Source organism: Cryptomeria japonica, chromosome 6, assembly GCF_030272615.1.
Source record: "Cryptomeria japonica chromosome 6, Sugi_1.0, whole genome shotgun sequence".
NCBI lineage: Eukaryota > Viridiplantae > Streptophyta > Pinopsida > Cupressales > Cupressaceae > Cryptomeria > Cryptomeria japonica.
The window spans coordinates 652,583,416-652,605,091 of record NC_081410.1 but is presented as its reverse complement, the minus strand read 5'-3'; the positions used below and the strand labels follow the sequence as shown (position 1 = coordinate 652,605,091).

The following is a 21,676-nucleotide window of genomic DNA, read 5'->3' as shown; positions in this document are numbered from 1 at the left end:
CAATTCGTCCCAATTGTGAATGGAGCTAGATGGTAACCCTCTATACCACTACAAAGCTTTGCCTTTCAAAGACGTGGCTACGAGTCTGACAGCAACATCATCCTGAGTGATATCATGGACGGAGCAGATGTTTGCAATGTCTTGAATGTGCTCAATGGGCGTAGTAGCTGTTTTACCAATGAAGTATGGTATACTCTTCAACGCAGCCACCGGTATGTCATTCCATTGAGTCAAAATAAGGGGACTCCCCCCATTGAAGGTAACAAAAACCTGATTTCTTGCCATGTGAAACAATGGTCTATTGATATGAGTGGTGGGAGCCCTTGACAATAACGGTCTTGAAAATGGAGGGGTAGAATGAGACCTGGGAGATGGAGTGTTTACAGCCCTGATCTCCCTAACTGTTGATAATGAAGGTCTACTTCTCCGCCTTCTAGAGCCTAAAGATGAGAGTTCTTCGAACTGGAAACTACCTCTAGAAGACACCCTTGTACAAATTCTAGGCATGAAATCCGGAGCTGCAACAAGTCATGAGCAAGCAGTGGACCTATTGAGCAAAGACCTCGGACCCTCGGGGTTCCGAACCTCTGGAGTTGCACAATTCGAAACCTCGGAGTTTCGGGGTTCCAGACTTGTGAGAGTTGCGATGACTTGGGAACCTGGGGGTTCCGGGGCCCCTGAGTTATGAACTTCGTATGAACAAGAACTGGACTTTGAGCAGAGTCGCCAAGTGCTTGAAAGGTGATTGCCTCTAAAGGCTGAAACACTAAGAATTAGCATTGAATCCTTAGCATGTATGTTGAACTAGGTCCCACCGCGCATGCCAAAAACTGTTATTACAAAAGCTCGCACCCTTGCTGAGCTATCAACTCAGCAAAACAACCCCGAAGTGTGGGACCTTGCGCAAGGGGGTTGAATCTCCGGAGAAGGCCTGCTTCCTTCTCAATCCAAGTGCAGGTGTTGAACCAACTCAACACTTCAAAACTAGCTCCTAAGCCTATCCTAACAAATTGCAAAGGTAAAGGGAAGAGGGAAATGCTTAAAACAAAAGGAGGTGATGCACCAAGAAGAGATTGTTTCTCTCCCTACTTGAAATGACACAAAGAATCAACTGAAACACCCAGGAGATGCACAAACTTCAGTTGTATGGGTGACCCCAATGCATGTATGAAGGTTAGAATTCACTGAATGCCAAGAGGGAAGAAGATTTCCCACAAGTCACACTCAAAAATAAATTTAACACAGCATATATGAGAGAAGAACCACAAAACATACAACTATGATGAAGGTAAGGAAACATACACAGCATATATAAGTTGAAAGAAGGCAAGAATGGTGATTTCAATTAATTATAAGGCCAATGGCCAAACTTACAGTTGCATAAATGCAAGATAAATACAAGAGAAGTGGGAGAGCATAGAATAGCTCAAGCCAACAACGAGAGAACCCTTTGCAATGAGGCTTAATAGCCTTATATAGAAAAAATGGTTACAAGAGTGATCATGACCCCTACATGTCAATCTGGGAGTGCAGGGAAGTGCATGCACTTGACTTCTATGCATGCAATCAAACCTAGCCATACCTACAAAAGGCAACCCTGAGAAGGGTGGATTGACTGACCTTCCAAAGTCAGAGCATGCAAACATGACATAAGTCACCTCAACAAGCATGGCCCCGTACCTCTCCTGATGGAAATCCTACCAAAAACATTAAATGCACCCCTATGGCTCCACAAAAGAAGGTGCATAAGTCACCAAACCTGTTGGAGCATTTAAAGCCTTGAGTGTCGATCACGCCGGTCAGAAAGAAGTCTGGGGATTTCGGAAACTCAGGTTCCCGAAGTGGGGAAGACAAGGAAAGAACTTCGAAACCTCGGGGTTCCGAGGTTCCGGAAACTAGAAAGGTGAGCAGCAGGGAACTTCGGAACCTCGGGGATCCAGAGTTCCGAGGAACTGAGAAAAGGGTTAAGGAAGGAACTTTGGAACCTTGGGGTTCCAGAGTTCCGAGAAGGAAGAAGGGAAGCAAAAGAAGAGAACTTCGAAACCTCGAGGTTCCGGAGTTCCGGAGAAGGCAAGGGAAAGAAACTTCGGAACCTCGGGATTCCGGAGTTCCGAGGAACTGAGAAGGAGGCAAGGAAAAGGTGGAACTGAGAAAAGGAAGTCAGAAGAAGAGAAAGGAACTTCGGAACGGGTTCCGGAGTTCCGGGGAACAAAAGAGAAGGGAAAAGAAAGAGAGGAACTTCGGAAACTCAGGTTTCCGGAGTTCCTAGGAAAGAAAGGAGAGGCAACAAAGGGAAGAAACTTCGGAACCTCGGGGTTTCGTAGTTCTGAGGAAGGAAAACAAAGAGGGAACTTCGAAATCTCGGGGTTCCGGGGAAGGAAAACAAAGAGGGAACTTCGGAACCTCGGAGTTTCGGGGAAGGAAAATAGGAGAAGGCAAAGGGAAAGAACCCTGGAACCTCGGTGTTCCGAGGAAGGGAAGAAGAAGAAAAGGCCAAGGGAGGAACTTCCTCCGGACAAGGCAACACTTCACACTTCATAATTCTTCTGCTTTCTCCTTGATCAACTAGGGCAGCGCTGGTCCATGGATCGTATCTTTGATCGGTTCTTACTGATGGACCAAGGGTGTCATAAAATGACAACAGGACCCATCCCCCCTAAGGTTTATAAGCAAGAGAATTGTGATAGAGAAAACACCAAAGCAAAGAGAAAAGAAGCAAGAGGAGAAGCAGGAAGAAAAAGAGCAAAAAGGAGCAAGCAATGAGCAAAATACTCCTTAGAGCGAGATATTGAGAGAGGAATATTTTGACATCAAACTAGCAAGAGATAAGGGTAGAGAATCAAATCCCCAAAGTACTATTAAAAAGGAGAAGAAACCCACAACACTAAAATCGATAGGACAACTAGTATCAAAATATGAAACAACACCAAATCCCAAACAAAGTTCCCAAACAATGGATACAATCATCAAGATCCTAGTATTTGGAATAGATACCACTAAAGTTGTAGAGCATTGTTTTCTATTAGAATCAATCTAGGAGAAATTGAGGAAGTTTGTAGATAAAGAGAGATTGTTGGACTTCGTAGAGTCCCTAAGGAAGGAGGAACTTGAGTTATACATTAAAGAATTACCCTAGCCATGTAACCACCTAGGACATAGTCAATGGAGAATTCCTAGCAAACTTTGGTACCTCAACAATTCCGACAGAAAGTGTTACCAAGATGAGGAATCTACAAAAGGGGATAATGAGTCTATAAAAAAGTTATGATAAAAAGTTCAATTGTGTAAAAAGTTAAAAGATCTAATGACAGAGAAACAAAAGATAGAGTGGTTTAAATCCGGACTAAACAAAGAAAGGAGAAGACATTGTTGTAAGACTTGAAGAAATAAAATTTGGTTTCATTGAAAATGTGGTGGATTCATGTTTATTTCAACTTGGTGCATGGTGTTCTTCCAATTTCTTAATTGTTAGACGAAGTACTTTGGTTTTAATGGAGAATGCGATGGTGTTTGATGAATTTCCATGGCTCATACTTTTTGCATCCTATTGATTATGAGTTGCAGTGTAAGGTTTGCCTCAACCTTTTATATGGATGCTTAACTTCAATCATTGAATGTGCATTGTTTGTTATGATGGTGTTCATTATGATATGAAAATTCTTTGCATAACCCTTGGAAGATTGCACCAGTTCTTGTGGAGTTGTTGTTGATCTTGGCGAAGCAGAACTTGGTTTATTTGGAATTCATCCACTAGAGCACTATCCATTGATATCATTGTCCTTAGGAGTAGGTTTAGATCCTTCTAACCCTTTCCCCTTTAATTTTAGTTCATTTTAGTTGTGTTCATTCGAAGAATAAGCATCATGCGATTGCAATATGGATCCAATAAAGAAGTTCCAGCCAGCATTGCAGAAGAAGCGAAGAACAATTCAAATGTAAGTCCCTTTGTGTTACTAGCATATCACAACAACTATTGAGCTTATCCACACGTCAAGACCCGATAGAGAAGAACCTTGGATTCACCTGTATGCATAGCCTTTCACAATCTTAGCATACACAGGATTTTGCTCAAGAGAGGATAAGATACTTTGGTATTTTAATATGTGTTGGTGTGGTCATAAATCACTCATCAACAAGTCCAATTATTACCCTTGCCTTCTTTGTTTTATTTTTTTCATAGGGCTCAAGCAAAATAAAGCAAAATCATTTTCTCACAACATGATCACCTAAAACATGCAAAATATAGTCATTAGGGTTACTTAAAAACATTATAGAATGTAAATCCTAGCCCTATACAAGAAGTTGCTAAAAATTCCTAGTCATCTTAGAGTTGGTAAAAACTAAAGAAAAAACTAAAACAAAAAAATTAGGATTTAGGGTAAGGTTAGTATTAAAACTTAGTGCATACTAAAAAAATTTAAATCCCTAATACATAAACCAAAAATTTAGGCTTAGAGTTTGAGTTAGTATATGCTAAACTTTTTAAATTCCTGACTGTAACCTAAACCCTAAAATATTAGGAGTTAGGGGGGTCAGGTTAGTACATACTAAATTCCTTTTTGGAATCATTATACCTAACCCTAAACCCTAAGGAATCGTTATACCTAACCCTAAACCCTAAAAAAATAGGATTTAGGGTTGGGATTAGCAAATAATAAAAAAATATTAAAAATTCCTAACACTAAACTAAGATGGAAAATAGTTTTTAGTCATTAAGGTTGAAAGAAAGTTAAAATTAAAAAAAGCTAACTCTATCCTTAAATAATTTAGGGTTACAGTTTTGCATTTAACTTTATGGTTTTCTTTTAAGTTTAATGTTGGGGTTTAACTTTTACATAATAATAAACTTAAAAGTAAAACCTTGGGGCCTAACAATTAGGGTTTAACTTTAAAAACCATAATGGTTAGGCTTTTACATTAAAACCCTCACAATTAGGATTTAAAATTAATTAAAAAACTCAAAAAGAACAAAAAACAGCCTCAGGGCCTTCACAGATTTACCTGAACAAATATGAAGGGTTTTTGCTGGGCTGCTAAAGAATATGAGCCCTAACTGATTCAATTAAATCCAATGTGAGTCAATTCTGGTCTCAAGTAATGCTATTTCATCAAACATTAAATCTGTTCTACAAAATCAAAAACTACAACATAAAAATGAGACAAAATTAAAATCTACCAATTTTACAAGGCAAACTTGGGCATGCAAGTTTTTCATGAATAAATCACAATTTTTAGGAAAATCACAATTTTTGATAGAATCGCAAATTTTTGTTGATTTTTTTGGTTTTCTAACTCAGATTTTGTACCCAAGTTTGCAAGAAAACGCCAATCCAATTCAAATCAGATCACCAGCCAGTTTAAGTGCCAAGAATTAGCAATTTACTGCAAGTTTTTAAAGATTTTTGCTACTATGATTATAAGTTTATAGCCACTAAAAATTGAAATACACAAACAAAAAAATTTCATGTACTTTAAAACATTGCACTCATTGATAAAATCATTCTGTATTTACTTATTTTCATTGTTTTTTTCCCATATGGTGTCAAAGCCTTGCTCATTCCTTCTTTTATTTATAAGTGTTATTGCAGACTGTTGATAGAAGTTTGTTACTAAGCGGCCACATCAGCATAGCAGCAGATGTCAAGATCACAGGTCTTCAAGATCTGGAAAAAAACTTATTGAACCATTTGAGAGGAAGATTGTTCCAGGCATGGCACTGCAGATTTAAACTGATATGCATCTTCGTCCAGATGGGCTCTAGCCATAATGGAATCACAAACTAAAACCCCCATTATCAGACTAAAGTTAATTTTCTGATTTTTCAGAGCCAGCTTGAGTCTGACCTGGTCATTTCAGACTCTCTGAGTCTGCAAGTCGATGCAGCAGACTCACAGACCTGAATTGGACTTGGATCTGCAATTCCTCCTAGAGACTCACTGATGCTCAAAACACTGATTTAAACAGAAATGAATGCATTTGGAGAAAATATTAACTTGTCACATGTTGGTGTAACAGGTGATATGCTAGTTGTCTTTACTATCTCAAAGATGGCATCATTATGACCATTAAAGTTAATACTCTCAGCTTGTCATATTATTTCATGGCATTAAATTTATTTTCAATGTAATCAAAGATAAATGCTTCAGAAAATACAACAGAGATTCAGATGATCAATCAAAAGATATTTGCACAGACATCAATGTATCCAAATGATTTCAATGTAATTAGAATGCTCTCAAGGAATAGATTTCCCAACCACTCAAGTGATTATGAGAAGTTCAAAGCATGGCTATTGTAGCTAATATCTAAGCCAAAGGGATTTTGAATGTGCATCTGTTGTTCTCAAGAGATAAACAGACAAGAGCTATACCATAAACATGAGTCACCACATCAATCTTGGCCAATAAGCAGACATGCAAGTGGCTTCTAAAGAAACACATTTACATCTCTCTCTCTCTCTCTCTCTCTCTCTCTCTCTCTCTCTCTCTCTCTCTCTCTCTCTCTATCTATCTATCTATCTATCTATCTATCTATATATATTGAGAATGCATTAAATCTGTGAAATCACTGAGAATAGATTAATATGCTTAGTTAATGAATCCTCTCAAATTACTCGATTAAAACATTGCATTAAATCTGTGAAATCACTGAGAATAGATTAATATGCTTAGTTAATGAATCCTCTCAAATTACTCGATTAAAACATCAAGGACCTAGGAGTAAACTCAGAGAATTGGAAGCATTTTTCAATCTTGACAAATGGAAAACATAAAATAAATTTAATAGATGGTATAATGCCAGAGTTAGTGGAAATTAATATGGACAAGCTGCATTTGAGACTAAAAGTTTAACATCATAATGGAAAGAAAGCATAACTCCCAACTCAGTCTCCTTGCAATGCAATCAACTGAAACCTGACAAGACCAAATACAAAAAAATCTCTCTTCCATTCACCTGAGCTCTAGGAGAAACCCATTGTTCTTTGGATTGACTTAATGCATTTTTTTTTATACTTTTTTTCTTTCCTCCCATTCTGTGTGTTACTGCATATAGCTTAAAATACAGTTCCATTTAAGTATAAATAAATCTATGACACAAGAAGAAAGAAGAAAGAAATGTGAGTTTAGTTTTCCAGGAGGACAAAAATAGAAACCTTAGCCAATGTAGCCAATCATTCAGGTCACGTCTCACAAACTCTTGTGAATGATCAATGTTTGGAGCTGCATGGAAAAAATCGCCACTGCTTTTGTTGCCCACACCCTATATATGATATGTACAATATCCAGTCATAAAAAGATTTATGGATGAAAATAATCAGAGATCAAATAATCAAACAGGTTGGTTCTTTTATAATTTAATTTTACTTCACTCAAATAATCATGATCTTTATACCTGAAAATGTGGATCATCACAAACAATTGCTCGATCATCCCAGTTCAAACGTCCACCAAAAATATTCCATATTCCATTGTGATTTTGATATTGAGCACAACGATGATTCAAAACAACATCTCCCAGAACTTTTACTCCAGTATCATGGAAAGATCTAACAATTTTTTTCAATTCATCCATGCTTCCGTATCTGAAATTAACAATCAAAGATAAAGAAACAAATGAATATATTACTTATTCATCCTTGCACTGAGGAAAAATAAGTAGCAAAGGAAAATAGATTCTCCATTTGTTTCTATTGTCTACTATTAGAAAGATTAAAGAACATGGAAGAATTAAGAAGAATTATGTCTAGCTATGACTAAGTAATGGCAGAATATTACTATAAATACCTGGAATTCAGATTATATAAGTCACGTGGCATGTATCCTTCTGGAGAAACTGAATCAGTTGGTGGTGGAAGCCAGACAACTGTGAATCCCAATGAACCTATTTCAGCTGTTTTTCCAGCAAGTTCCTGATACCATCTTCCAGATCGATGAGATTCCCAATTAAAACCCTGAAGAAGGATTTCATTTCCTAATCCAGTCCCCGAGCATGGCTTTCCCTCAGGCTTCCATACCTTCACTGCAGGTTCAGGTTCAGGTTCCTCAGTAAGCACAGAAGGAGAATCTTTAAAGCTACTATAGGCAATAGCAGCCAATCGTTCAACCTCCTGAAGAAGATTTTCCCGTGTTGTACTTTCTACTGACCCACTAGTTTCAGCAAAAAGTCTTTCAACCAAGATTTTTATTTCTTTGTTGAGAAGAATTGAAGCTGCATCTTTATACCCAATGTTTCTAGTATCAGTTTCTACAAAACTGTTATTTTCCATCTCACTTGCATCAATGTCAACATTGGTCGACTCCTGTACCCCTCTCTGTGTTCCATCCAGCTCGTCTTTCTTTGTTTCTAATTCTGCTTGGCCCTTTAGAGTCCAATCTATTTGAGAGGAAAATCCAGTATTGGACTGAGCAACCCGACTGCTCTCTATTGTCAGAGGAATATAAAAATCATCGTCCCTGTTCTTCAGCCAAGTATTGTCCTCCTTATGTTTGAGCACAAAAAGCAAACCTTGATACTCCTCATCAAGACAAAGTACACCCCAACTTCCAATTTCATTTTCTTTTTTCTGCCTCACAGAAGAAAATTTTAAACATAGTCAACTTTGAGTTCTATTTCCAATAAATAATACATCTATTCTAGGCCAAAATTAGCATGTCCGATGAGGTTTTGAACTCCATTTTGCATCTAATGGTATTATTATAGAAACTTGGGACTACTAAAAGGTGTCATTCAGAGGTTTGGAATGGTTGCATCAAAATTTTCTTGTTCTAGATTTTTTGAAAAGCTCACATGATTAAATATTTTATCACCTATTTCTGTCAGATCCCAAGAATTACCAAGACTGATGACTTATTAGCCAGTCGGACAAGAAATAATATGCATGGTAGAAGTGCTAGAAGTTAACTACAAGTTGGATAACCAACATATCATTTTTTGTACATATTAATATGCTAAGGTAAAATTGACAATGATCATTCTGCTATTCACAAATGTTTCTCTTGAAATTCAAAGATGGTTACAAAATTGCAGCTCAAGGTGAAGTAGATCATCAATAATCAGGGACTAGAAAATTCCTACAAAAAAAAATCTATAATGAACATATCAGGCTACTAGTTCATAAGTTATTTCACAAGTTACTCATTACAAAAGTTACTCATTGAGCCTATCCTACCTAGGCATGAGCTGTGTGTGCCATAAGTCAGCTACTCCATAACTTCATATGAATCAAAGTATCATGTCCCTGGTTGTATAACATTCCAACCATCCTTAAAGTTTATAAAGAAAGGGAGAACAATTTTGTTGTGTACTAACAGGGCATCCTTCATGTAGCATCCTTCATATGGCTTCATCTGAGTATGTTCTCTTCATATGAGCCTTACACTACCACATATTTTGATGGGGAGTAACACTTATATGAGTATTACTGGGAAAGGATTTATAGATGTTGATGATGGTACTGTTGTCATTTTATGACACCCTAGGTCCATTAGTGAGAACCGATCAGAGATATGTTCCATGGACCAGCGCGGCCCCAACTGATCAAGGGGAGAAGAATCAACATCCTTCATATGGCTTCATCTGAGTATGTTCTCTTCGTATGAGCCTTACACTACCACATATTTTGATGGGGAGTAACACTTATATAAGTATTACTGGGAAAGGATTTATAGATGTTGATGATGGTACTGTTGTCATTTTATGACACCCTTGGTCCATCAGTGAGAACCGATCAGAGATATGTTCCATGGACCAGTGCAGCCCCAACTGATCAAGGAGAGAAGAATCATGAAGTGTGAAGTGTTGCCTTGTCCGGAGGAAGTTCCTCCCTTGGCCTTTTCTTCTTCCCCGAAACCCCAAAAGCCCCAAGTTCCAAGGTTCTTTTCTCTTTGCCCTTGTCTCTTTCCTTCTTTCTTTTCCGGAACTCCAAAACCCCGAGGTTCCGAAGTTCTTTGCCTTAGCCGCATTCTTTCCTTCTCCGTAACTCCGGAACCTCGGGGTTCCGAAGTTCTCTTCCTTCCCTTAGCTTTTCTCCAGTTCTCCGGAACCCCAAGGTTCTGAAGTTCTTTCCTAGCTTAGCCCCTCCTCTCCTTAGCCTTTCTCTCTTTTCCCCCCGGAACTCCAGAACCCTAAGGTTCCGAGGTCCCAAAGTCCCTTTGCACAGTTACCCAGAACTCCGAACCCCCGAGGTTCTGAAGTTCCCTTCCTTGCCCTTCTCGGAACCCCGAGGTTCTGAGGTTCCCTCCTCCCCTTTCTTCCTTCTCTCCCCGAAACTCCGGAACCGAAGTTCCTTCCCCTTTTGCCTTCTCTCTCTAGTTCCTCCGGAACTCCGAAACCCCGAGCTTCCAAAGGCTTTTTCCTTCTCTTCTTCTCTCTATCCCGAAACTCCGGAACCCCGAAGTTCCGAAGTTCTTCCCTTGTCTTCTTCACTTCGGGAGTCCAAGCTTCCTTCCGATTGGCGACACTTCCGGATGGCGTGATCGACACTCAAGGCTTTTAATGCTCCGATAGTTTTGGCGACTTGTGCACTTGCCTTGTGGAGCCACAAGGGTGCATTAAATGTTTTGGCAGGATTTCCATCAAGGTAGGTATGGGGCCATGCTTGATGACTTATGTCATGACTGACTTTGGAAGGTTAGTCAATCCACCTTCCTCAGAATTGCTTTGTAGGTATGGCTAGGTTGCTTGCATGTACAAGCCAAGTGCATGCACTTCCCTGCACTTCCATACTGACAGGCAGGGGTCATGATCACCATTGTAACCCATTTTTCTATATAAGGTTGTTAAGCCTCATTGTAAAGGGTTCTCTCCCTGCTACCTTGAGCTTTCTTATGCTCTTCTCTTCTCTTGAAGACTTGTAATCTTTTGCATTTCTGCAACTGTAAGATTGGCCTTTGGCCATATGATTAATTGAAAACCTCTATTCTTGCCTTCCTTCCACTTATGTATGATGTGTATGTGTTCTTACCTTCATTATAAGTGTATGTTTGTGGTTTCCTTTCACATGTACGCTATGTTAATTGGTTTTCTGAGTGTGACTTTGTGGGAATCCTTCTCCCCTCTTAACACTAAGAAAATTCCACCCTCCACACATGCGTTTGGGTCACTCATGCAATTGAAGCTTGTGCATCTCTTAGGCTTTTCAGTTGATTCCTTATGCCATTTCGGGTGGGGAGAGGAACAATCTCTTCTTGGTGCATCACCTCCCTTATTTCAAGCAATTTTCTCTTCCCTTTTCCTCTGCAAGTTGTTAGGATAGGTTTAGAAGTCAGAAGTGTTGAGTTGGTTCAACACTGCACCTAGATTGAGAAGGAAGTCGGCCTCCTCCGGAGATTCAACCCCCCTCGCGCAAGGTCCCACACTTCGGGGTTGTTTCCATGTTTCACAAGGTTACTGAGTTGATAGCTTAGCAAGGGTGCAAGCTTTTGTGATAACAGGTACATTTCATGATGTACTTTGTGTCCATTATCTTCCAATTTCCTTTCCATCTACTGGATTACACAATGAAACAAGTAAGACAATAGAGTTCACATCTAATTCAGCGCTTATCAAAGACCTACATGGTAGAGAGATTATTGCAATTGAGAAAGTTGATCATACCTCTCAATTGTATGCCTCCTCTCATTTTGCTTTAGCAGTTCCATTGACTGGTTCACACTCCCATGCATCTACAATGGATCAAATATCTAAGGAGAAATTTTGTCACTTGAACCTATGTGTGCTTCCACCATCTAGCTTGGTTTATGAGAGGTAGGATGTTTGTTATCTTCCAGTTTCAGCTTTGAGGGATGACTTCTTGCTATACATTGCAGAGTTATTCGTTGAGTCACACATTGCAGACTTTGGCAACATTCGTGAGGATATTCATTTCCTCTTTGATGGCAACTACAGCCCACCTGTCATCACTTCATCATTGCCTTCATAGGTTGTTTTACAGGTATCCGTAAGGATGTTTGCATTTGCTTCAATTGATTCAGCATCTTTTGATTCAGACTTGCAATCAGTTGAGCAGTTTTCCATGGCACAAATCATGAGGTCCTTTCTCCCAACTTTTTTTGTGAAGTTGCTTCTACCTTGGCCATTAGATTTGTTTCTTCCTAAGGGGAGGAACATTTTTGCCACTCTTTGATCATCATCAGCATTCACTGGTGGCATTGAGGTTTCTTCCTTATGGGTGGGATTCATTGCCTCTTCCTTTCTCTCTTATGGGGGGGGTCTTGATTGTAATAATGTGATCGAAGCAATACTTGTGGGGACATGTCGAGTCCTACATTCTTTTGTCAGATGTATACATTTTATTTCTTTTTTCTCTTTTGGAGAGGATATTTTTCCCATGAGGTTTTCTCCTTTTTCCGGTTATGAGAGATTGCATTTGTTTTGTACATGGGTACCTCATCAGGCCTTATAGCTGGGACCCATCCATTCATGCATTCAGATATCCATCTTTGCATTCATTATTAGGCTTTTAGCTTCTCCCTAGGCTAATCTTAAGGGGGTGTTAGAGTACTAGGTTAATCGCCTCATTAAATAATTAATTTGGTCCCCTTACTTTATTACATTTAAGCTAAACTTAGGAGTCCTTTTTATTTTATTAGATTAAACTATATAGGTGATGTTGTCTCATTGCATAGGATGAGGACACTTGTCATGTTCTAATTTAATCCTCACCTAAGGTTTTACATCCAGGGCTTTATCTTTATGCTTTTATATGCATTCATACATTCATTCACCGTAATCATTCATTCAGATTTATGCATCAATACAATTCTCAAGTTGTTGAGCAAACCTATCTTTGCTTGATCTCCATTTGTGACAAGTATTTTGCTTGCAAGTGATTGTTGGGATCTGTGGGGTTCAATCATCAACTCCAACTAAAAAAGCACTAGGGCAGCATATTACTACAACAACTAAATTACCTCCCATGGATGATGAAGGGAAATTATTATTGATCCTTGAAAAAATTATTGACACGGGAGAATGAACTTTGAGGAACAAAGCATTAAGGAGTATTTGGTCCTACGAAAGGTTCTAATAGTAGAGGATACCACCTAGGAAGAAGAGCAGGTCTTGGAACATCCTAAGCAATTCTAGCACAGGAGGACTGTCATGTCCCATTTCCAAAAAATAGGCCAGCAAAAGACCCATAGCATATTTGTAATTTTCTTGTAGGTTATTAGGATATTGCAAAAGGAAAAATAATTTAATTTAATTCATCTAAAAAGATAGCTTTATGTTTTATTAAATAAAGGAAATTTAGATTCAAATTATTCAATGATAAAAGTGTCTAAAGTATTTTAAAAAGACACTTTAATTAATTTCATGAGGGAAAAGGTGAAAAAGGAAAATAATATTAAATTTACTCAAAAAGCTATAAAAGAAGGGTTTGGGAAAGAGAAATGCATCTGTTTTGCAAAACAAAACCTTCTTTCAAGATTGAACAGAGTTCATATTTTCTCTTGAGGATGAAAACCCTTGAGTTCCGAATAGAGGTTGAAAACCCTCCAATCCATTCGGTGATTTCATGCAAAGGCCACACTTGAGTGAAGTATTGCAATTGAATAACTTTACACATTCTTCCAAATTGATTTGTGTGTGATTGCTGGTCATATTTGTACCTTTGGTTAGTTTCTTCTACATCAAACTGGTCACACCACTTTGGAAGATTTGTATCAGCATTTGCTGTGTTTATAGTTGGTCATACTTCTAGTATATCAGCTGTATCAATCTAGCCGCACCCACAATAGCTAGTTTCCATTAAGCGCATAGGAAGGAAAGGCCATTTGTGAGTTTATAGGGATTGTAGAGCCCTAGCGGCCAATTTGTGCAACAAATATAATACTCATAGCTGCCATAACAGATTTCTATTAGGTCGTCCCTCTTCCAATATCAAATTTGTTGATCATTCAGAGTTATAGACTATGTATGACACTCCCTATCAATTGGGTTTTGGAACTATTCATGCCTATTTGTCGCAGCAATTAAGTGGTTGATTCCTACAACTATGATTTGGTTGTTCTCTTCAGCAGTTCACCAAACTTTTAGTTCATTTTGCAGCAATTGTTCATCCTTCATTCGTACTATGAAATATATTAGCTCCTATTCCAAGTATTTTGCATTTTATATGTTATGTAGTTTGCTTTCCAATTGTTTGACAAACTGTCTTTTTTCAAATTGTTGGACAACTGTTTTTTATAATTCCTAGAATTGAAATTAAAAGAGTAATTCATTGTAAACCTTGTAGTTGGCATAAAATGCTTATTGTTATGTTTGATAATTTTGGTTACCCGGCAATGTATTAATTAATTGTAATAAGTGGGTTGTCACTCTCAGGTAGTTATGTGTCAGTTGGTTGACGATTGTGTACCTCTCGGCAATGTCGGGTTCTTTAAATATGTTGTGTACCGCCAAGGTAGTACGGTATAGTCAGGTGAATTGTAATCCTTGGTCGACCATCTCTGGTCTTCTTGTCTATAATAAGTGCATGTGTGAATAAAGATATATTTTACTGTCGTGTCTAGTATGCGTTGTCATGTATATTATTATTTCCTGTATTTGATTTATCAGATATAGCAGCAAACATTTTGGTGCCATTGCCTTAAAAGAAATTGGGTCAGCCTTGAGTGATTCATGCCCGTAGACCCCAATAAAGGTGAGAAGAGGCCACAGGGTGGTCAATACCAAGCGATTAGGTGATTCACCGACCCTCGGTCGGAGGGAGCGCAGGGACGAATCAGAGCCTAGAAGTACCCAGAGTGTGGGGACATTGGAGCGGACATGTCTAGGGCACGCGCGTGGCCAAGAGTGAAAGAAAAGCACCAGAACCTGGCAGTCAAAACAATCAACCCAAGTCCGACACACTTGGAAGTACCCAGAGTGTTGGGGACATTGGAGGTGGATGTGTAGAGGACGCATGCGTGGTCGAGAGTGCAGGGAAAGCACCCAAACGTAGCATCGGAACAGTCCCCCAAGTCTGGCACACAAGGGAATAAGCAGGTGATAAACCAATTTCTGGGAACTTGTCCCTTGCTAAGGAACCAAGAATAAGGGAGGCTAAGCCAAAGACTCCACCAGTTACTTCCAAGTGCAAACAATAATGAACACCCAGGAGAAGCACAAACTCCCTAAATTTACAAGGGATGGATCGAAGGATCCTGTACAACTTTGTAAGACATGTATAACAATATGGGAGGCAAGTAACCAAGATGATCATGATTATTGGTTGAAGGCATTTCCCGCCACCCTTCAAGGAATTGCTATTGACTGGTACACAGACCTAGATACTAAGGACAAGGCCGAGTGGAGTGAACTAAAGAAGGCATTCGAAGAGGAGTTCAAACTCCAGAGAAATGACAACGAGATCATGGACAAAATTTATAATACCAAGCAAGGGAAAAATGAGAGTGTGCGTGCTTACAACCATAGGCTCAAAGAGCTGTTGAACAAGATGAAGAACTAACCAGTCGACAAGTTGAAGAAGAGGTGGTTCACTAAGGGATTGATACCCTTGTTGCACAAGAAGATGAAAGTAGTGCCTTCGTCCTCGTACGTTGATGCTTACAATCGGGCGATGGACATCGAGAGTGCAAACAAAACCTCCTCCCAAGGGAAGAGGAAAACTGACGATGACAAGAACACCGAAGGTAGTAGTGACAAAGAATTCAAAACAGTACAAGCCCTTCGACAGGATATGTTGAGAATGATGAAAGAATTGAAGGTTGAGAAAGGAACCAATAAAGAAAGTAATGAACTATGGTGTACTGAATGCAAAAGCGAGGGGCACAGGAAAGGTAATTTTCCTAGAAATATGTTTTGTGAGATTTGCCAAGTGTTGGGGCATTCAATCAAGGAGTGCCCATACAATTTGAAGACAAGAAGTACACAAGTACTCTTCACACAAGGAGGGTCCACTCCATCGGAACCACATAATGCATTGCCAGGTAGTTATCAAGGGCGAAATCAAATATAGTATGACTCCAAAGGACGTCCTATCATACAGTGCCAAAAACGTAGTGAATGGGGACACTTTGTGAGAGACTGTTAGAATAAGAAAGACAACATACAACTATCGTGCAAATGGTGTGGATCCGGGAATCATGAAGACACTAACTGGCCGAAGCAAAAGGGTATTGATATGCTAGATGTAGAGGAACAAGACAAAGCAATTCTAGCAATCACAAGAGCACAAATGAAGAAGGTGATGTATCTGGACGCTTGTATGAAGAAGGAAGAACTCCAAAAAGCCAGAGCCGAAGTAGAACAAGTGTTGGTGAAGGAATGAGTAACCCCCAATAGAATTGTAAGTACGTCATTGTGGGAGTCAGAGAAGAACATAGTTCGACAGGTGCTACAGACAACCATACCCATCAAGGTGGCAAACCTCCTTCAAACTATGTCGCAACTGAGAATGGCAATTGCCAACACAATCAATGACGACACAATCATCCAAAAACAATGTAAGCCACAAGAGGATGAATTGACGAGAAAACCACCACTTGAAGGGAATGAGGCCAGTGATTCAATGTTGTTGACGGTGAGCATCGGGAGGAAGCCAACTATTGTCGAGATGGAAATAATGGGCCAAAAGTTGGCAAACACCATCATCGACAAGGGCTCGGGAGTTAATGTGTTGCCAGAGGACACTTGGAAATGTTTGGGGAAGCCAACACTCCTATTGACCTTCCACTTGGCAAGTGCCGACCTGCACAACATCGAGTCGTTGGGAACATTGATGGCACAAAAAGTAATGATTGGGACACAACAATTTTTCTTGGACTTTGTAGTCATCCCATTGCAAAAGAAGGCGTACAACGCACTCCTTGGGAGAGGATGGTTGATTACGGCCAAGGCGAATCATAATTGGAAGCGGAACACACTCTCGATCAAGAGTGACGTGAGGAAGTACGTCATCGACCTAAGCAATCAGGCGGTGAGTAAAGAACTAGCATCCTTCGACTCAGAGTTCAAGGGTGGAGAGTTAGGTATGGACAAAGGGAGGAAAGGCATGGAACCTAACGATGAATGGGTGCTCGAGCTGGAAGACTGCTCTGAGGATGAAACAAGTTCCCTCAATGGATTATTCCATTGGCAAATGCAAGACTACGAGGTATTTTTGCCAACATGTAATTTCCTTAATGCTACAACCCTTGGTGTAGAGCAACTAATGAAAGCGTGTAAAGTTATGGACAATGCATCTAACAGTATGAAGATGGAGAATGAAAAGAAAATGCAAAATATAATGGAGTCAATAAAAATTAAAAAAGTTAAATGGAGGGCACGACAGCATTTGGAGGACAACACTGTAAGAGTTTGGCCATGGCATTCCTCGACCCTCATGCCGAACACCAAGAATTTAGACGCAATATCATATGCCACAAACAAAAATCTACCCAGTCCGTACGGAGGAAGGGATACTTGGTCATGCGAGAGTCTTGAACCATACAAGGAAAAGATTGGTAGGTCGTATGTGAGCAAAGCAATAGCGTTGTACGGAAAGGAGGACCACACATCCTACTTTGGAGTGAAAGGAAGTAACTCGTACGGAAGGAAGGAACACACGTCATATGAGGACCACACATCCTACATTGGAGTGAAAGGAAGTAACCCGTACGAAAGTAAGGACCACATGTCGTATGGGGGAGTGGAAAGAAGTGAGCCATACATAAGGATATCGTATGAGCAGAGACCGTACATAGAGAGAAGCAACCAACCAAGCGTGAGAACAAGTAATCTGTACAATGAACAGAAAGTGCACAATCCATACAGAAGTGGAAAAGGTAGAAAACACATCGTATATGGGAGAGGATGAGGTGCCAGGTAAGTCGTACGTGAAGAAGAGAAGGTCGTACATGAGTACACAGTAACGTGCAAGTGGGGAGGAAGCCGTACAAAGAAACCATAAACAATTCGTATGGGAGGAAATCTCGCACATCATACAAAAGGGGAGACAATAAGTCGTACAAGAATGAAAGACCATATGTGGAACCAGGTCAAATACCATACAGACAGGAGAAGAGGACGCATGGATTGAGGTCGTACATGGAGCTACACGTGACAGTGGAGAAGTCAAGTCTGTACGGGGCAAAGGAGAAGTTGTACAATGCAGAGGAGTTCTACTCGAATTCAAAGACATCGTATGGAAACAGTAAACCGTACATAGAAAACCCATCAAGTCGGTATGTGAGGAATGAGTCAAGGCTGCAAGTGAGTAAAAGTTGCAAGCCGTATGTGGGAATGCCACTTGGGTCATGGTTAAACACTACGAAATCTCCATTTTTTGGCTTCATCAACAATGTTTTTGGCATTTTCAAAAATCACGAAAAATCATGTGTGCCATGGGTTTCATGCGCTACCTCTCGACCCCACAAGGGGCGTGTTGTGATGTTTTCACACATCGCCCCATTGCAAATGGGGACCCTTGCTTTTTTTTTGTTTTTTAGGGTTTGTTTTTTTTGGTCTTTTAGGGTTTTGTTAGTTAGCCTTTGCATTTTGAGTGCTGTCGGGGGGATCAATAGGGTAGCAAGTCCGGCTTGAGTGAGGTCCTGATCCTGAAATTTGGCTAAGTCTGGAATGTCCTGATCCTGAAATTTGACTAAGTCTGGAAACTGAAAAACCTCAAAAAACTAGATTTTGCAATATAACTCCTGGAGGTCTGAAACCACTCTCAAACATCCTGAAAGTATATATGGAATATAACTTAAAGTATAAGAAAGAAGAAACATAGAAGGAAATGTCACTTATACTGATAGAGAGTTCGAAAAGTCAAATTTCGCTCCTGTCCTTCACCAAGGGTCCGGAGCGAAAAGCGCTCCTGTCCCTCACCAAGGGTCCAAGGCGAATCGCTCATGTCCCTCACCAAGGGTCCAGAGCGAAAATACTTATTTGAGTCATTTCTGACCTTGTTTGGACGAATTGAGACATCAAAGGCATGGTGAAGGACGAAATGAGCATGATAGAGCATCCAGACTTGATCAAAAACAATGAAATGATGAAGTTTTTGCCTAGAAGGTCAAATTCGCTCCTGTCCCTCACTGAAGGACCAGAGCGATTTTCTTTATATGCACAATTTTAGACCTTTTTTTGGACATTAACTTTTATTCATAGCATTAAGTAAGATGATATCTTCCTTAGCCAAGACTTTTTTGATGAAAATTGTAACGATTTGGCCTAGAGAGCAAATTTCGCTCCTGTCCCTCAGTGAAGGACCGGAGCTTAAAGTCTAATATTGCTTTGTCCTTGCAGGATTTTAATGACTTGACGATTTGAAGAGGTCCAAGGAGATGCATTTTACCAAATGAATATAACTTGAAGTGCCGTCGTGAAGAAAAATGAACCAAAATGCAAAAATCGCTCCTGTCCCTCAGTCAGGGACCAGGGCGAAGTCTATTGTAGCTCCCGTCCCTCTCCCAGGGACCAGAGCGAAATTCCTCATGAAGCATGTTCTGGGCAAAAAGCAAGCAAGTTTAAAGTTTGAGGCAAGCAAAGACGGTGTTACGGATTCGTTGAAGACAAAATTGAAGATTGCAAGACACCAAATGGGACCTATATTAGCCTGGGCACTCCTGTCCCTCAGTCAGGGACCAGAGCGATTTTTACCTTAGACAAATTTCTTGCCAAGTTACAGTGAATTCCAAGGCATGAATGAGTGGAAGGAGGTACAACAAGACCAATGAAGATAAATTTTGAAGTTAGCAAGGTGAGATGAAGCCTACAAGAGCAAGATCGCTCCTGTCCCTCATCAAGGGACCAGGGCGATATCTTAGTTATGTGCCTTTCCTCCAAGTTCAGGACCACTTCAAGTCAAGGTGAAGGGTGGTAAAGGCGTTTCGAAGCATCTCAATCAAGCACAAAGTTACAAGGACCGCCAAAATGAAGGATTTGCACTTAAATACCTAAGTTCGCTCCTGTCCCTTAGGCAGGGACCAGAGCGAAATTTCCATAAAGGCCTGGATTTTGAAAGTTGATCACGCTTCAAGTGTCCAAGGGGATCAAAAAGACTTTATTTTACACGATGAAAACGGTGGCAAATTAATGGAAGCAAGGACAAGTCCAAGACATTCAAGTTCGCTTCTGTCCCTCTCCAAGGGACCAGAGTGATATTTATCATAGTGGCCAAATCTCTCAAAGATCACGTTAAGAAAAGGATCATGCGAGGTGGTAAAGGGTCTAAGGTGTCTTAAGGGGATGATATACAAAGGTTTCAAACGTCGAAAGATTATCAATTGAGCCAAAGAGGCTATATCGCTCCTGTCCTTTGGACAAGGACCAAAGCGATTTTTATTAAAACACTCATGTTCCTTCGAAATCATGACAATGCAAGGACACACAAGATCAAGGACATTATTTAAGAGGCAATGAACAAGGAACCAAGGTTGAAAGATGACGCATTTTGACTAGGGCTTCAAGTTCGCTCCTGCCCCTCTCCAAGGGACCAAGGCGATGATCCTTCAAACATCCATACGCCTTGTGGAAGTCAAGTAGGACAAGCGTGGAATGAAAGAATAGCATTGTTTATCCTTTACAATGAAGATTGAAGTTCGAAGTTACAAAGGTCAAGGAGAAAACACTAGGATCGCTCCTGTCCCTCTCCAAGGGACCAGGGCGATAATGGTCATAAAAGGCATTTGTTCACATAAGCAAGACACTCAAGCTCGAAGGACCCAACGAAAGTGGCAAATTCAACGTGGAGATGAAGACTTTGAACGTTAAAATTGCAAGAATCAAGACCAAGATGATGGATCGCTCCTGTCCCTCAGTCAGGGACCAGGGCAATGAGGTTTGTATTTTTTTCATCTTCCCATTTTGGCTCCAAAACAAACAATTGAATTTATTTTAAATGCTAAATTCGATAGGTTTTGAAAATTTAATTAAGTGGCATTTAAAAATAACGCATAACATTTATTAATTAATTTTGCCTATTAAAAATCAAAAAAATTAATTATAAAGGCATAAAGTTAATTAATTATAAAGTTGAGCGCTTGGGTTTATTTTGTCAAGGTCGGCCATTATTATTTATTTAAAATCGTTTTAATTGCCTCATTTTATCAAAGTCGGCCTAGAGGTAATTGTGAGAGGTGAGCGCTTATAAAAGGAGGTGTTTATTTCATTTTTAAATCATTATTCAAGCATCCTCTTTCATATGCGATTTGAAGTATACAAAGGAAGTACGAAATTATCATTCAAGAGGAGGCGAACTTGAAGTTTCACTTGGGCGAATTTGCCAAGGACGTCAAGGGCATATCATAGGTGGCGAAGTTGTTAACTTGAGGAAGAGATCACGTTGAAGGGCTTCCAACATTAATTTTGCCTAGGCAATCCTTGTTTTGCATTCTAGAGTTAAGCTCTCAAGTAAGGTATGGCAAGATCCCTTGTTTTAATTTCGAATTTTGATCGTCATAATCTTAAATTTTGAATTTTGAATTTTGAATTGTAATAGCTCAATCGTTTTTTAGGAAATAATAACTCAAGGATTTATTATGAAGTTTCCTAAAAATTAATCTAATCTATGCTATTCATTGCAAAATCATGTTGCTAATTTTGAAATGTTGTGTAGGCATCAAATGGAGATCTCATCAAGGAAAATCAAGCCGAATCAAGGACGATCTTCGCCGGGACGATCAAGCCAGGACAGGGGCGACCTCTTTCAATCCAACGTTCCAAGGCGAGGTACATCATCATCCTGCAC

General features: G+C 39.7%; 1 protein-coding gene across 1 annotated transcript in view; it reads right to left on the bottom strand.

The window, feature by feature from the left end:
- Positions 1 to 21,676, bottom strand: part of LOC131033164 (alpha-amylase 3, chloroplastic) — a gene marked incomplete at its 5' end in the record, with an annotated part of 239,132 nt that overhangs the window by 155,302 nt on the left and 62,154 nt on the right. The window contains 3 exons of the mRNA XM_059222246.1: positions 7,154 to 7,260; positions 7,393 to 7,582; positions 7,785 to 8,563. Of these exons, the coding sequence (XP_059078229.1) occupies positions 7,154 to 7,260; positions 7,393 to 7,582; positions 7,785 to 8,563 (1,076 nt within the window). The remainder of the gene's footprint in view (positions 1 to 7,153; positions 7,261 to 7,392; positions 7,583 to 7,784; positions 8,564 to 21,676) is intronic.